We start from the raw sequence: 13,984 nt of genomic DNA, 5'->3' as shown, positions 1-13,984 counted from the left end.
TTCTGCTGATCCATTGCCCCGGAAGGATCTTGACGTAGCGTTGGCTGCGGCAGATAACAAACTCTCGCCTGGACCTTCTCACTGTATCCCATGCCTGCCACTGTACCTTAATGATTGTAGATTGCGGGGGTTTGGTCCGGCTAAAGGTGCATTTATAGGGCGTGTAGTAGAGCTAAGTGAGTTATCAGTAGAGTCTCTTCTTTCCGGTGTCGCTTCGCGTCCTTGGTTTCGGATCAAGTGATTGCCAATCAATGCAATCAAGGACTTTAGTGTTTGTTCATATCCTGGGATGATAGGTGTATCGTAGGGTGCTTGTCGAATAGAACCGCACTAACAGTGATCTGGGCCTGATGATACGGAACCGAGACCTTGGTTAACCATGTTGAAGTACACGCTTGATCATCCTGTAGATATATAATCTCAAGCCTGCTATTGCCCTTTTGTCTGCCAAACTTCCTTCTTATGTACTATTCTTCTAATCTGTTCTCAAAACTCCGTTACTCTGGTAATTGTCCATCGACGCCTGATACCACCATGGATCCCTCGTCTCTCAACCCAGAAACCTCCAAAAAGGGAGGCGATGTTGAGCGAGTCGGTTCAATAGACATTGGCGGAGTTAGTGTAGTCAGTAGCCCCATCCCTCTATTTGTCTTCTATTGGGAAATCCCTAACACAATCTTGATAGACCAAAAGTGACATTCCGGAGCTCGACGGTGATGCCTTGACAGCTGCTATCTTGGACTCTGTCAATCATCGCCGCTCGAACCCTCGACATATCCAACTGACAGCCTTCGCCGGCTCAATCGGCGCGTACGTCCCTCATTTAGCTATATGACATCTCCATACTGATAGGAAGTAGTGCTCTTTTTGTCGCTATTAGTTCTGGAGTCCTTTCTGGACCTTTGTGTCTTCTGCTGGCCTTCATGTTCTGGGTCACGGTTGTCTTCTCTGTTGCACAATGCCGTGAGATCAATCCTAGTCTTTGCGATTCTCCTGCAACTAATACAATGTATAGAGATGAAGATCGTAACACTCTTCCCTCTTGATGGATCCTTCATTCACCTAGCTGGTCGCATGGTTGATCCAGCCCTTGGGGTAGCTATTAGATGGAACCACTTGGTAAGTCGAACAACGTTACCTTTACATATCTACCTCTACTGACTCCAGAAAGTTCGCTTAGACTTCCTATGTCATCTTCGAGGCTACAATCATCAACACTCTTGTCGAATACTGGGGCTACGATGAATCACCCGCCACCCTCATTCCTAGTAATTCCTTCGACTCTGATTAAATGGTCAATCACTAAATAACTCAGTGTCTCTAGTGTTCTACCTGGCGATCAACGTTTGGCGAGCAGACCTCTTTGGTGAGGCAGAGTGTGGGTTCCACCATCACAGCTTGTCACCCCTTTACTGACGATGCGACATAGTCTGGCTAGCCTTGGCCAAGGTCATTCTTGCTGCTGGCTTGATATTGTACACAATTGTTGTCATGCTAGGAGGCAACCCACTCAACGAGTACGTTTTACACCTCGTCCATTGATTTATCACTAACAGCACATCGAAGCCGCTTCGGATTTCGATACTGGAAAGACCCTGGAGTATGGGCTGGTGACGATGCAGGCTCACGCCTCAAGTCATTTATTAACGCTGTCAACGTCGCCGGTTTTGTCATGGGAGATCCAGAGTATATTTCGAGTCAGTACACCGTTGTTGGCTTGGCATATCAATACTGACATGGTTCAGTGATTGCCGGTGAAGCACGGGATCCTCGTCGCACTGTCCCACGTGCTTTCAAGACCATCATTCCCCGTTTGATGATTTTCCCTCATTGGTGGCTGCCTCTGCGTCGGTGTAAGTAGGCCTTGTTTCTTCCTGAGTTTACTGCCAATTAACCGTATAGATCCTCGTCCCCCACAATGACAAGACGTGAGCTTTCCTGGTCATAGTCTTTATTCAGATGCTAACGACTATGTCAGTCTTACAGGCGGCGCAGACACATACAGCGGTGCCTCTCCATAGCAAGTTCCCTGAGCACTTAGTTGAACACTAGCTGACCGGCCCAAGCGTCATCTCAATGGAACGCCTTCAGATTCCCGTCCTTCCATCCATTGTCACGGCTGTCCTGATTACGACTATCGTCTCGGCTGGCAACGCGTACACCTTCAATGCTTCTCGAAGTCTCCACGCCCTGGCCCTTGAAGGACAAGCGCCTAAGTTCCTGCGCAGACTGAACAATAAGTACGCACATTGGGTGCATTAGGGACACTTCACTGACTTATTCATCAGGGGAGTGCCTTATCTCGCAGTCATCGTCGTAATGACGCTGGCTTGTTTGGCGTTCCTGGCCCTTGGTTCGACCAGTGCCAAGGTACTTAACTGGATCTTGAAGTCAGTGTCTTATTCTTGATTGTGACATGGATGTGCTGACTCGATGATCTCCAGCTTTTGTACCGCTGCAACTATGCTGTGCGTGTTTTCAACTGGCGTTTCATAGCTATGATTATGTATCTAACCTCACCTAGGAACTGGACTGTCATGGCAATTACATGGATCCGATTCAACGCTGCGATGAAGGCCCAAGACATTGACAGGGAGACATTCCTACCTGTCAGATCCCGCTTTCAGCCATACGCTGGCTATTGGGCATTTTTCTGCGCATTCATCTTTCTGTGGTAAGCGTGATGATAGACGTCTCCAAAACTAACACTCATAGGGTCCAAGGATATGCCGTCTTCCTCAGCAGCAACTAGAGCACGGCAACTTTCATCTTCAATTACGGTATCGTAAGTATTATTTCATGTTCCCTGGTGACTTGGCCTGACAAGCTTCAAAGATTGCTCTAGCGGGTAGTATTGGTCTTGGGTGGAAGCTCTTCAAGAAGACTCGGTTTCATCGTGCTTCAGAGGTTGATCTGGTTTCGCACTTGTATTTCTTCGGTGTACTCACAGAACACTACCGTCACGAGCGCGAGACTGCACCTCAAAATCTTAAGGATAAGATTCTTGCAAGCATCTTTTGAGCATTTGAGCCAGCAATTGATGGTGGAGGAACAGTGAAGGGAGTTCACATTGCAGTGGCATTATTCGTCTCACATATTTCTCTAAATATAACAAGACTTATTAGATCAAGCCCTAATTATCTCCTTCACAACCTTTGAAACGTTATCAGGCTGGCTAACCGTGGGTACATGTCCACTATCGAAGCTATGCACTCCAACTTCCCTTCCACTTGACGCTTTGACAGCTTCAATCATGCCACGCTGGAACTGAGGCGGGATAATCTGATCCTGTTCGCAAACTATGTAATGCACCTCGACATCATTATACCCAGGATAGGTTAGTGGTTCTCGAAAGCTTGCTGTTGAATGCTCTGGCATCTGCTTCGCCAAGTCAAGAGCTTCGTCGAAAGGCAAGTCTGAGAAGGTGTGAGTGGCGTGGCCCTTAGGATCAAGAGTCATGTAGTCATCCTGAATCCAATATTAGCAACATGTTCTAGAACTGGACGATATAATGCAGAACCTTGAGATCGAGAAAGTCAGGCAGGGCTGATCCAAATGTATCCAAGTTGCAAACACCAGGTTGCAAGATGACAGACGCAAGGTATATGATCTTGTCGATTCCTCCTTGCTTTCCCCCAGCCTCGCGAGCCTTTCGTGAAAGCTTGCCAAGACTCTGTGTTCCAGGGATACCTCCATAGGAATGGGTCATAAGAACGACCTCCTTCCCCCCGTCAAGAAGCTTAGAAACAACGTTGGTGATCTCATCGACATCATCGCTCATTGTCGCAGGCGGGATATTACCCCGCTTGCCAACTGATGGAGTATCAATTACGCGCGAGTCGATACTATGTCGCCCTAGACTCTCCGTAAACACGCGATAGTGTTTGGCTGGCGCAAACGATCCAGGGACGATAACGACAGTTGGGCTTCCCATTGTCGAGGTTTTTTGTGTGGTTGAAACTGTATGAAGAGCAAATAATTTGCTGAAGGCTGTGTATGAGAGCAATCGTGTCCTTTTGTACGCGGTTTATACAGTTGTTGTACTACGTTTGTCATCGGATTACAATTCCCATCGCAGACATCTCCGCGTTTTCGGAGGAGATGCGATTTCCTCTGATTGGTAATATTGGGGAAGCGTTACTTGAATGAGTAAAAACACCGCGATCCAGCACGTTGAACTCCATCGCAGAGCTTGAGCATGAATCCTGTCAGCCCTAAATTACTGCGATCTGCAGAGCCAAGGCTTGGAGTTCGTAGCATCGGTGTAAAGGCTCGAGTCATTGATCATCGGTAACATAAATACACAGAGAAGTTAAGAATAGCTTATTATAGTCTAGAATAAATTAGATAGACTTTGCAGGCTTTCTCTCTGACTGTCTTCGCATTCAATGTAAACGTCTTCCTTCATACAGTGCACGCGCCCTAGGACTGGCTGATTACAAGGTTAGCGAGTTTGAAGCAATCACCAACCGCAGACTCTCGGCAGGACTCAATCGAAAGGAAAACAGCAAAAAATACGATGAAGTGATCTGCTGCACTGATTGTAAGAGCCTCCTGGGTAGCTTTGTCTTGAGCCTTGAGGCCATTTACAAACGCTGAAAGAAAGCAGTTTCAGGATTCGGTAGAGCCAATAGCGGGTGTAGCCACTGACAAAAGCGAGCACGCCTTTCTCAACAAAGCTTTCTCAACAAAGCTTTCTCTTTCACGAACAGTCATTCCCCATTGATCGACTGAACTTATTTTTGGCATTCTTAAACGCGTAGCCCTTGGCTTTATTTTTCTTTAATTTCTTCCAATTGTTCTATTCTAGTTTCTTTATTCCCCAGCGCTCGCGCCTCCATTGGCTCTGAGGCAGCGCCTAACAAAGGCCCCAGTTTCGCTAAGCGCCAGGTCTTAACGGCAAGCAACAAACGATTGGGCGCAATGAATAGCGCTGGGCCTCTTTGTTAATGACCTCGTTTCATCGTTGATTGGCTGCTGATTGTCTAACATGAGAAAGCGCATCAGCGTCTATTCACGACGTTGGTCATTGATGTTGTATAAAGATGTGACGATCTACTTCTGTTGGTTCTGTTATCCAAATCACTATCGCTTTACGACTCATCGTCTATTTATTCTCTCTTTTTCTACACTGCTGTGCAGTTCAATTCCATTCTTTGGTCATTTGCTATCATCAACACGCGAAACACGCAAATCATCTTCAGCAGCACTTTAATACCAATAATTCAACTTCAATATGGGCAAGTTTGACAACGCTATCAAGGCCGGCCAGACCGCCATCGAGCTCGGCAATACTGCCAGATCCTTCGCTGGCGCAACCTCCGAATTCCGCGCCGCTGATAAGAAGGAACTCGGTCGACAGGCTGGCCGTCATGCCTTCAACGAAGGCGCCGAGACCGGAAAGGCCATGGGAAAGACTTGGCTCAAGACCTTCGAAGCAGTACCTCGTATGGTCTGTCGCGGTCTTCAGTTCCTTTTCGCTATCATCGCCTGCGGTTTCTACGGCCATCGCGTCGATAAGGCTCAGGACACCGATTACGGCTTCTCCCCAGAATGGTACTTCGCTCTCGTCATCGCTGGCCTCTCGGCCACCACCGCTATTCTCTTCGTTGTGCTTACTCCCCTCGGCGCTCTTCCCCTCATCGGCAGCAAGCTCAAGCTGTTCAAGACCTACCGTGCTTTCGCCTGGGATCTCATCCTCTTCATCACCTGGCTCGTCGTCTTCGGAATCTTCGCCGGCATCTTTCTCCACCGAGATAGCGACGACAAGTACAAGGGCGCCAGCACCGGCGCCATGAAAACAGCTGTTTGGATCGATCTCGTCAACTCCATCTTGTGGCTCACTTCTGGTGTGTACGGATGCATCAAGACTTTCTTGGGTGACAAAGCGGACGAGATGACAGACAAGGTTGGACAGAAACTGTTTACCAAGAAGCAGAAGCCAGCTAAGGAGGCCGGTTACGCCGAGAGTGTTTGAACACGGGCAAAGCAGCTACATTGGGGTTTTCATGTTTTTATTACGCATTTTCTTATGTCAGAGCCGGCGTTCTTCGCATCTTTCGCATTTAGAATATATCTATATCTATCTCCCGATGAATACAAAATTTCAACCCGTAATGTTATGTACAGAACAAATACTATCTTTTTGAACCATGATTACAAACAGCTGAGACCTTGTTCATAATTTTCAGGACGATTCAATCTCAGCCTTTGTCTATTTCCCGAGACAGCTTCTTTCAGGAATGCCACGGTGGCAACGATAGTTGAGGCTTACGAGCGGTGCAGAAGCGGGAGTTTGCTTCAGCTCAGTTATTACAGTCCTCCTTCGAGCAGCGCATGGATCCTGCAATCTGTCCATCACCTGCAGTATTATTATCTACTGGGGCCTCATCAGTCGTTACAGTCAACGTCGTGATAGGAAATGCCATGATGATCAAGGAGTTTTAACAATTGAATATTATTTTCCAAGAGCGAGTGCTTTAAAGATACTTGAGCCAACAGGCGCAGAAAACAGAGATAGATAAGAAACTGGGAGGTAGTTTTATATTCCTTTTTGATGTCATGCATTTTTGAACCAAGACTAAAGATATCAAGGTAACTTTACAACAAATCCGAACCGGAACAGCTCACGAAGTTGAAGTAGCCAACCATTTCCTTGCCTTTTCCTTTATCACAATAGCAGAATCAGGCCGTCTGCAATAAATTGTTCGCGATCCAGAGGGCAGAGAATGAAATACAAAGAGCAAGCCGCTGGGTTGAGCCTCTCAACGTTCAGCCTGGGCCAGAGTCTGTCCTGATTCATTCATGTCTCTTGCATTCTATAGCTGCCTTTTCGAGAGCTGATATTTACATCAGGATCTTACCGAACGCTTCACCAAGCCCGCACTCAATCAGCCATGCTTCCAAAGCCTTCATGTCACCACGATTCCCTCTCGCTCCTCTCTTCTCAATCATATCCGTGATCTCTTGCATGTCCGAAAAGGCACGCTTCAGATCCGCTACCTCCTCTCGATATCGCTCGCTGACCTGCCCTCACTGTCAGCCTTTCTCATGCCCATCCGCATACTTGACGTACCTTTTTGTGATGCGCGGGAATGTCGCCCCAGCTCTCTGTCTTGATGAACTTCATAAAGTCATCAACCGCGACTGATCCTCCTTCCAGACACAGGATACCTGGCTTGCCAGCTAAGAGAAAGCCAGTGAGTCCGTAGGTCGGTGCATAGTTGACGAGATCATCTCGCTTTGCCCTTGTGCTGATGGAGGGGAAGTAGAACCAGACTCGGACTAACGACGCGTCTGCTATTGGGGTATTCGCAATTTCAACTTGCTTCAAACTCAAGAGGTGTTCAGATGCGGCCTCTTTTATATGCTCAACGACTGAAAGAATATCTTCATCGGGTAACTCCGTATTCAGCTTTGCAACATCTCCTTTGCTCATCCAGTCCGGCTGTTGTATTCTGGTCTTTATTGGCGGTGGTTCTGTTAATCCTTCTTCTTTTTGGCACGTCAAAGGCACTGTCAATGTGAGTTGTAAAGTCCTTGTTGAAGAATCCTCATCTTCAATATCGACCCTAAGCTGGAGGTTTACAACTGTCTCTGAAAACTTGGGTGCGGCTTCCCCGTCATTTGCGCACCAGTCCCTCAGCCTCTCAATCAGAGCAGACGCCGCAGAGTCCATGGCTATCGCATCATCCGATGCATACATTGCCATGAGGAGGTCAATTTGACCTAATTGGAGCTCCATGAGCTCCTTCGGCAAGGCATTTTGGGACCCCTCATCAGAAGACATGACGACAAGAACAGTCTCTTAGCAACCTGTGAGATCAACAAAAGGACAATACCGAGGCAGTGCCGCCGCAATAAATGCCACTTTACGCGTGGTTTGTAGAAATTGATACGCGGCGGGCGAAAATTCACCAATGACGGGTGAAAAATGCCTCCGACAGGTGTCGTTATCTTATCTTTTCCGAAGCTCTTATCTTATCTTGACATCTAGGCTCAGCTCAGCTACCCTGGGCTGAGTGAAGCAACTTCAGCAAGAATGGAATTGGCTAAGAGCATTGTGAATAGGCATAGTATCTTGAGCGGCTCTGTGAGGCCAGGCACTTCTTCCTTTCCCTTTTCTTTATTTCGGCACTTCCCGCCCCTCAGCATTCACCTACTACCATTGATTAGCACGGACAGCCAAGACAGCTACTGTTCTTCTCCCAATGTTCGATCAACATCGAAGTCATTCTCATCATGACAAGCCCAACATGCTAATCGTATTTCATTGGACATGGGCCCTCATGTCTTGCTTATCATTACCCAAATGACTGCAGATGCGCATCATATCATCCGTTAGTGCCGTCTAGTGTAAACATTAAAATGACCGTGTTTGGTGCCTCCATGACGCTCAGATGATGGGCCATTGAGCTAGCAAGCACTACAAATAGTGCAAGCTCCGAAAGCCAAACAATGCTCTTCATATCAGTCAACTATTCTACAAATACGAATTCAATTACAGCTCATAAATATCAATATGTCCCAATCAAACGTCGGATATCCTTCTTCATATGAAGGCGGAGATCAGCGCCACTATAGCAGGGAGGAAGTTCGTGAGGAGGGTCGCACGCACCCCAACGTCAACATCGAGGGTTACCGTAAGTTCTATAATACTTTCGATCATTGCCTTGTCTAAACGTTTATAGTACACAAAGAGGGAATTATGAATGAGCTTCGAGAGGCCGACGTAAGTTCTCAACTCTAAGTATAAGATTACTGGCTAAGCTTCACAGACCAACAGAATCATTGAAGACCGCATGAAGCACGAACCAGGCTTCGCAGTAAGTCCCACCAGAGAAACCACGCAGGCGCGACACGAACATCTAATGGCTTGCCTAGGCCACCATGCACGGCAACAAACCCTCTCGGGGTGCCGAAATCGATGCCGAGCTTGCACGAGACGATGCAGAACAGCTTGAAAAGAAGAAGGGCAAGACAGACAGCATGCCTGGAAAGAAGATGGAACATAACACCAGTAAGAGCGAGTGAAAGTAGCAGATGGATCAGGAAGAGGAGGAGGCTCGTGCTAAGCATAGCACTCGTGGAACAAACAAGCATGAAGGGCAGGGTATGGAGTATGTTACTCGCAAGAACCACAGTAGCCGGGAGTAGATATTGATATATGTTCCACTATCAAATGACACAGCACATGTTTTTGAAAGGTGCATTAGAACTCATCATTCTCACGTGAGTGCCTGATGATTTGTGCTCGACGTGACCTGGAGGACAGATTCTGGCGACCTCAAAGACCTGAACTTTGCTTAGTTAGTAATAAGTGCCGAGGAGAAAGATACATCGTTAAAGATTGGGAAGCTTGCGCTTCTGGTTTATAGGTTTGATGGGCGGTGATAGGGATGAAACTTAACATCTGGCATAATCAACAGTATCTGATAACATCACTAATTGCAGGAGCCACCGAAAGTAAGAAACTTTTTAGTTTTTTGGTTTTATTCGGCCGTGAAGGTATTAGATTCATACAGTCGTAATCGGACAATTAGAAATACACGAGTTCATAATACTCCAGTCCTCTTCTCCAATCATCCCCAGAAACGCATCTCAACTTATTACCCCATTAAACCATCTCCTCACCACGAGCACCAGTTCCGACAGGTCGTCGGGGAATAGAACCGTTGTCATATCCGTTGCCATGCATGTGCTCAGATCCATCACTCTTCAGGCCGTGTCCGTGTCCATGTCCGAGAGAGCTACCACCGTGAGACCCCCAGCCAACCTTGCGAGTGAAGACGGCGTCAACAAGCTCAGCACCACCCATGGAGTAGTTGAAAGGAGCACCACGGTTAAGGGGAATGTGGTTGAAGCGCCAGTCCCAGACAGCAGCGTAGGTCATTCGGTAAGCGGAAAAAGCAAAGACGGTACCAATGATGGCACCAGCAAGGACATCGTGGAAGTGGTGATACTTGTCGATGGTGAGAGCTCCACCAATGAGAACAGCTCCGAGAAGAGGGGCGTAGGTGACAATGAGCTTCCACATGGAAGGATGGTAGTTGGAGAAGACCTTGAGCTTGGCGTTGAGGTAAAGGTACAGGTAGACGAAGCCGGCAAAGGCAGCAGTGCTATGTCCACTGGGCATAGACTCAAGAGCATCGTTGATCTCACTCTTGTCGCCAGTGCAAATATCGGGGGTGTAGTAAAGCTGAAGATATCCCTTGTTGTTGTATCCTCCCATGGTGCGAGCGCGGGCCATGTCAGGCTTGCACACCTCAAGGAAGTGAGGTCGGAATCCACCGATGAGCCACTTGACGAAGACCTGGAAAACGGCGGCGGTGATGAGGGAGTAGAGAAGACCGATGACGGCGTTGTTGACATCCCAGAATGAGCGGATACGGATCTGCATCACCAGGAAGACGAAGATGGGAACAAGAGCAGCCAACATGGCAGCGGCCCAAATGGGAACGATCTCGCCTCGGAGAGGATATCCGTACTCGGGCCAGACTATCTCGCCGTCGGAAAAGGTAACGGGGAACGATCGGGCGGGTGCGGGCTTTGCAAAGTAAACCTAGAAAATCGTTAGACTGGTAATTGGGTTTTTGAAAGGATAAGAACTTACACCAAGACCGATAGCGCCCATACAGGCCATGGTGACAATGTCGAGCCATGTACCCTTGAGCCACTGCCCGAAAGTAGGGCGTCGTGACATGGGAAGAGGGTCGTGAACCGCCTTTTGGTGGTGACGGGTCTTTGTGCCAGGCGAAGCCCGGTGAGGAGACTTTTCTCGACGGAAGAAAGGCATGTTGGCGATTTGGTGATGCTAGATAATGGTGTTGAAGGAAAAGCCGACCACGGATTGAGCGGCTCTGTACCCAAAATTAATAGGTACTGAAAGAACTTTGCTGGTTCTTGTCCTGCCGTTCACAAACAATTGAGGCTGCTTGCCCTTCTATAAATCCGTGGAGAGGACGGTGACACGCGACATGGCGATACATGCTGTTGACGTCACTAACGTCATTCAACCGTTTCACGCCAGCACCAATAACACCAACAGCGCTGTAGGCCTGTCACAGCATGCAAATTCGCTACGTAAAGCCACAGTCGACGTCATTGCACAAAATCCTTTTTTTCCAGGAAAAGTGAGCCTTGGACGGCAGACTGATGCCGAGCGGGCTTGCAGGCGGCAGTTTCGTGCCGGACAACCAATCATAGCCTTGGCAGGTGTACAAGGGATGTGTCTTGGCTTGGGACAAGTGTGGCTTGATTCTGACGATCTGTGTTGTTTTTGCTAATAACACGGGAATGAGCATCGATCGATGCTTGGCCAAGGCGTTTGAAACCTGCTAATTTGTGCTGATGATTCAGTGGTTAGCTCATAGTTGCACCGGAGCACAAGTCCGTAAACTCTGCCTGGACAAAGATAGCAGAGTATCATTAATGAGCAGGTAGATTGATGTCAGAGTTATTGCTTTAGTCATGCTGCACTAAAGCAATAACTCTAAGACGTTAAAGTATCCATAATTCAGTTAAACTTTAGAGCTGTAAATAACCTTGAAGCTCAAACAGTTGAGATGCCAGGGGATGGTGGCTGATGCTGTGGCTGACCACTACGAAGCTGTCCCAAAAACATGATTTCAGCAATCACTCAACGGTCAGTCCACGTCGTTTTCTGCCAAGTCGGGATCGACTCAATGGCATGAACAATTTAGACAAATCGGCGATTTACTACGTAGCAAGTAACGATATGATCGAGTTCAAGCTATATTTCGGAAGCTTATGCGAAAATCATTCAAGGGCTGAAGTCTCGGCATACGACAAGAGCCCCATCACAGCACCACAAAAATGCCGAGCACTAGACGAATCATGAGTTAACCGATTACGACCTTCTCAATTTCAACAACATGATGCAATAGTTGACGCGCGTCGGAATCCTCTCACCAAATTCGAGATGGCAACAACGATCTTGATATGTGAGGAAAACTCGAAATTGTCAACTAATCTGTATGTAGTTAGAAAACAGAGAGCACATTCAAATATCAGACAGTCAGGTATGTCACAAGACATGAAGTAAGTTTCATTGAAGATAGAATACATGTTCAACCGAATTACACCCCATTAGTTTCAAGCAATGACCTAACACACTACCCATTACCCCCCTTCTTCACGCTTTGCTTGCAAAAGTTCATCGTTCATCGTGTAATCATCGCAATACGACATCAGCACCACCAACGACCAGATAAATCAAAACCCTTTAAGGCTTCTTGCACTGTCCGGCCTGGATGTTGGCAGGGTTCGAGCAAGTGTTGCACTTGATAACATTGCCAGCTCCCTTGCTCAGGTTCAGGATATCGTTGTCGTTGTTCTTCAGGGTGTTTCGGATAACAATGTTATGGTTGGACTTAGGAGCTTTGCCGCCGAGAGTAATACAAGCAAGAGAAAGAGGTTGTTCGGGAGTAGCAGCACAAGCATCGTCGTAGATGAGAATACCGATTCCTGCAGAATCGGTACCACGCTGTCCCTCAATGGTGTTGTCGCGAACAAGAATTCCGACAGCGCTGCCGAGAATAATACCCAAAGAATTCTTGCCGCAAGGGGGAGGAGTTGGGCCAATGTAGTTGTGCACAATCTTGGCATCTTTCACGCCAGAGTCGACAAAGATACCGACGCAGTTGTCGTGAAGCTTGTTGTATTCAATAACTGCACCGTTGGTCTGAACGCAGACGCCGATGCCGTGAGCAGAGACGTCATTCTTCACAGTGTGCACATCGGAAAGGTTATCCTGGCAGATACCGGTGGGGCCACCAGAAGTGGCTGTGACAGTGTTCTCACGGAAGACGGTGTTGACAGAACCAAGGGTGAGAGCACCATAAGCACCACCATCAGTGAGCTTGTTCTTGGTGATGCGAGTGTTCTTAGCGCCGACGATGGCGATGTTGATGCCAGAGAAACCTTGAACACTGAAGCCAGTTACCGAAACTCCCTTGACGAATCTCTTGACAGAGGTGACTCGCTTATGCTCAGTCTTGTAGTCGGTTGTCTGGACCTTGTAGCCAGTAATACAGATACCAGCCTGTAGCTCGTTCTTGTTCGTATCTTGAGTCAAACCAGTGCATGCATTGCGCTTGTATGTCGAAGGCTTGGTGAGGACTGCACCACGACCCTCAAGCTGGATACCGTCCTTGTCAATGACCAATTGCTCAGGATAGGTACCGGCCTCAACGATGATGCGATCACCGGGGGAGGCTTTCTTGATAGCTTCTTGGATCTTCTTGCCGGACTTGACGTAGATAGTACGGCCATAACCGTAGTAGTTCCTTGAGTCGGAGGGGGAAGTGTACTTGTACTTGTCAGGGATAGCGCAGCAGTGCTGGTCCTTCCAGTTGCACTTTCCATTTCGGCCTGCAAAAGTCAGTAACAATGTTGGTGGGCTTCAAGTGATGTACTGACGCATGAGACCACCAGAGGTATCATGCTCTGTGAAGGGCGAGGCAGCGGCAAGGCCAACGAGGCCCGCGAAAGTGAGGCTGAACTTCATGATGGGCAGTAAACGATTGTCTTAGTTTGAGAACTGTATTGTCAGTACAAAGCCTGCGGCATCAACAGAGCTTATATACCACCGATACCCCGCATCAAGATCATCAAGCCATCGGTCCCGAGAAAAAGGGTCAAAGGCTGAGATCTCGCCCTCAGATGCAGCCACTCAAGATATCATTCGCTTGGTTCTACCTGAAACGGTAAGACAATGGTTAAGGTGGTTGCAGGACGCAAAGACGGCGTCGAATAGTGGTTAAGCCACTTTCTTATGGTGTAAGGGGTGAGGCGCTGATAGGTGCTTAATGCGAAAGGGCATGATTTAACGTTGACGAGAAGGCGTCGATATTGACCCTCTTTTGGAAGAAGAAAACACCATCAAATCATCGTCCTCAACGTGTTTTCCTGCGTTTACGAGTCTAAGTGCGCCAACTTGATCAGGGATGGTACGAAGTCGACC

At 47.8% G+C, this 13,984-nt stretch overlaps 7 protein-coding genes across 7 annotated transcripts; 3 read left to right on the top strand and 4 right to left on the bottom strand.

Annotated features, from left to right (window-relative positions):
* Window positions 1-471: 471 nt before the first annotated feature.
* Window positions 472-3,021, top strand: BKA55DRAFT_667013 (amino acid permease-domain-containing protein; the record flags this gene model as incomplete). The annotated part of the gene is made up of 15 exons (XM_046197802.1): window positions 472-624; window positions 686-810; window positions 860-963; window positions 1,016-1,119; window positions 1,181-1,268; window positions 1,316-1,378; window positions 1,430-1,517; window positions 1,567-1,697; window positions 1,746-1,853; window positions 1,987-2,020; window positions 2,067-2,240; window positions 2,289-2,396; window positions 2,525-2,674; window positions 2,755-2,785; window positions 2,836-3,021. The coding sequence occupies exons 1-15, from the start codon at window positions 535-537 to the stop codon at window positions 3,019-3,021; spliced, it is 1,584 nt and encodes a 527-aa protein (XP_046044609.1). The 5' UTR covers window positions 472-534.
* A 105-nt stretch (window positions 3,022-3,126) lies between these two features.
* BKA55DRAFT_652474 (Alpha/beta hydrolase fold-1) lies at window positions 3,127-4,131 on the bottom strand (the record flags this gene model as incomplete). Its single annotated transcript, XM_046197348.1, has 2 exons — window positions 3,521-4,131; window positions 3,127-3,468 (listed from the first exon to the last, which is right to left on the bottom strand). The coding sequence occupies exons 1-2, from the start codon at window positions 3,932-3,934 to the stop codon at window positions 3,127-3,129; spliced, it is 756 nt and encodes a 251-aa protein (XP_046044608.1). The 5' UTR covers window positions 3,935-4,131.
* Window positions 4,132-5,089: 958 nt separating this feature from the next.
* BKA55DRAFT_579530 (uncharacterized protein) lies at window positions 5,090-6,151 on the top strand. The gene has a single exon (XM_046193872.1). The coding sequence runs from the start codon at window positions 5,237-5,239 to the stop codon at window positions 5,975-5,977; it is 741 nt and encodes a 246-aa protein (XP_046044607.1). The 5' UTR covers window positions 5,090-5,236; the 3' UTR covers window positions 5,978-6,151.
* Window positions 6,152-6,558: 407 nt separating this feature from the next.
* BKA55DRAFT_579529 (ubiquitin-conjugating enzyme/RWD-like protein) lies at window positions 6,559-8,031 on the bottom strand. Its single transcript, XM_046193871.1, has 2 exons — window positions 7,076-8,031; window positions 6,559-7,026 (listed from the first exon to the last, which is right to left on the bottom strand). Exons 1-2 carry the CDS (start codon window positions 7,787-7,789, stop codon window positions 6,847-6,849), a joined length of 894 nt encoding a protein of 297 aa, XP_046044606.1. The 5' UTR covers window positions 7,790-8,031; the 3' UTR covers window positions 6,559-6,846.
* A 440-nt stretch (window positions 8,032-8,471) lies between these two features.
* BKA55DRAFT_579528 (uncharacterized protein) lies at window positions 8,472-9,206 on the top strand. The gene is made up of 4 exons (XM_046193870.1): window positions 8,472-8,642; window positions 8,691-8,731; window positions 8,778-8,825; window positions 8,884-9,206. Exons 1-4 carry the CDS (start codon window positions 8,522-8,524, stop codon window positions 9,031-9,033), a joined length of 360 nt encoding a protein of 119 aa, XP_046044605.1. The 5' UTR covers window positions 8,472-8,521; the 3' UTR covers window positions 9,034-9,206.
* A 282-nt stretch (window positions 9,207-9,488) lies between these two features.
* BKA55DRAFT_679590 (phosphatidic acid phosphatase type 2/haloperoxidase) lies at window positions 9,489-10,993 on the bottom strand. Its single transcript, XM_046198174.1, has 2 exons — window positions 10,613-10,993; window positions 9,489-10,561 (listed from the first exon to the last, which is right to left on the bottom strand). Exons 1-2 carry the CDS (start codon window positions 10,793-10,795, stop codon window positions 9,617-9,619), a joined length of 1,128 nt encoding a protein of 375 aa, XP_046044604.1. The 5' UTR covers window positions 10,796-10,993; the 3' UTR covers window positions 9,489-9,616.
* A 1,049-nt stretch (window positions 10,994-12,042) lies between these two features.
* Window positions 12,043-13,561, bottom strand: BKA55DRAFT_579523 (pectin lyase fold/virulence factor). The gene is made up of 2 exons (XM_046193869.1): window positions 13,441-13,561; window positions 12,043-13,392 (listed from the first exon to the last, which is right to left on the bottom strand). The coding sequence occupies exons 1-2, from the start codon at window positions 13,526-13,528 to the stop codon at window positions 12,245-12,247; spliced, it is 1,236 nt and encodes a 411-aa protein (XP_046044603.1). The 5' UTR covers window positions 13,529-13,561; the 3' UTR covers window positions 12,043-12,244.
* Window positions 13,562-13,984: the final 423 nt, after the last annotated feature.

The sequence above is a fragment of the Fusarium redolens genome, assembly GCF_020744475.1.
Source record: "Fusarium redolens strain MPI-CAGE-AT-0023 chromosome Unknown BKA55scaffold_17, whole genome shotgun sequence".
In the NCBI taxonomy this organism is placed as follows: Eukaryota; Fungi; Ascomycota; class Sordariomycetes; order Hypocreales; family Nectriaceae; genus Fusarium; species Fusarium redolens.
This window is presented reverse-complemented; position numbering and strand designations above follow the sequence as displayed.

Excerpts from the sequence above, each read along its gene's own strand:
- BKA55DRAFT_579530 (XM_046193872.1), top strand. The coding sequence starts at position 5,237 with ATGGGCAAGTTTGACAACGCTATCAAGGCCGGCCAGACCGCCATCGAG.
- BKA55DRAFT_579529 (XM_046193871.1), bottom strand. The coding sequence starts at position 7,789 with ATGTCTTCTGATGAGGGGTCCCAAAATGCCTTGCCGAAGGAGCTCATG. Across the intron at positions 7,027-7,075 it reads TTCCCGCGCATCACAAAAAG|GTCAGCGAGCGATATCGAGA; the intron begins GTACGTCAAGTA and ends CAGTGAGGGCAG.
- BKA55DRAFT_579528 (XM_046193870.1), top strand. The coding sequence starts at position 8,522 with ATGTCCCAATCAAACGTCGGATATCCTTCTTCATATGAAGGCGGAGAT. Across the intron at positions 8,643-8,690 it reads CGTCAACATCGAGGGTTACC|TACACAAAGAGGGAATTATG; the intron begins GTAAGTTCTATA and ends AAACGTTTATAG. Across the intron at positions 8,826-8,883 it reads AGCACGAACCAGGCTTCGCA|GCCACCATGCACGGCAACAA; the intron begins GTAAGTCCCACC and ends TGGCTTGCCTAG.
- BKA55DRAFT_679590 (XM_046198174.1), bottom strand. The coding sequence starts at position 10,795 with ATGCCTTTCTTCCGTCGAGAAAAGTCTCCTCACCGGGCTTCGCCTGGC. Across the intron at positions 10,562-10,612 it reads TGGGCGCTATCGGTCTTGGT|GTTTACTTTGCAAAGCCCGC; the intron begins GTAAGTTCTTAT and ends ACGATTTTCTAG.
- BKA55DRAFT_579523 (XM_046193869.1), bottom strand. The coding sequence starts at position 13,528 with ATGAAGTTCAGCCTCACTTTCGCGGGCCTCGTTGGCCTTGCCGCTGCC. Across the intron at positions 13,393-13,440 it reads TACCTCTGGTGGTCTCATGC|GCCGAAATGGAAAGTGCAAC; the intron begins GTCAGTACATCA and ends TGACTTTTGCAG.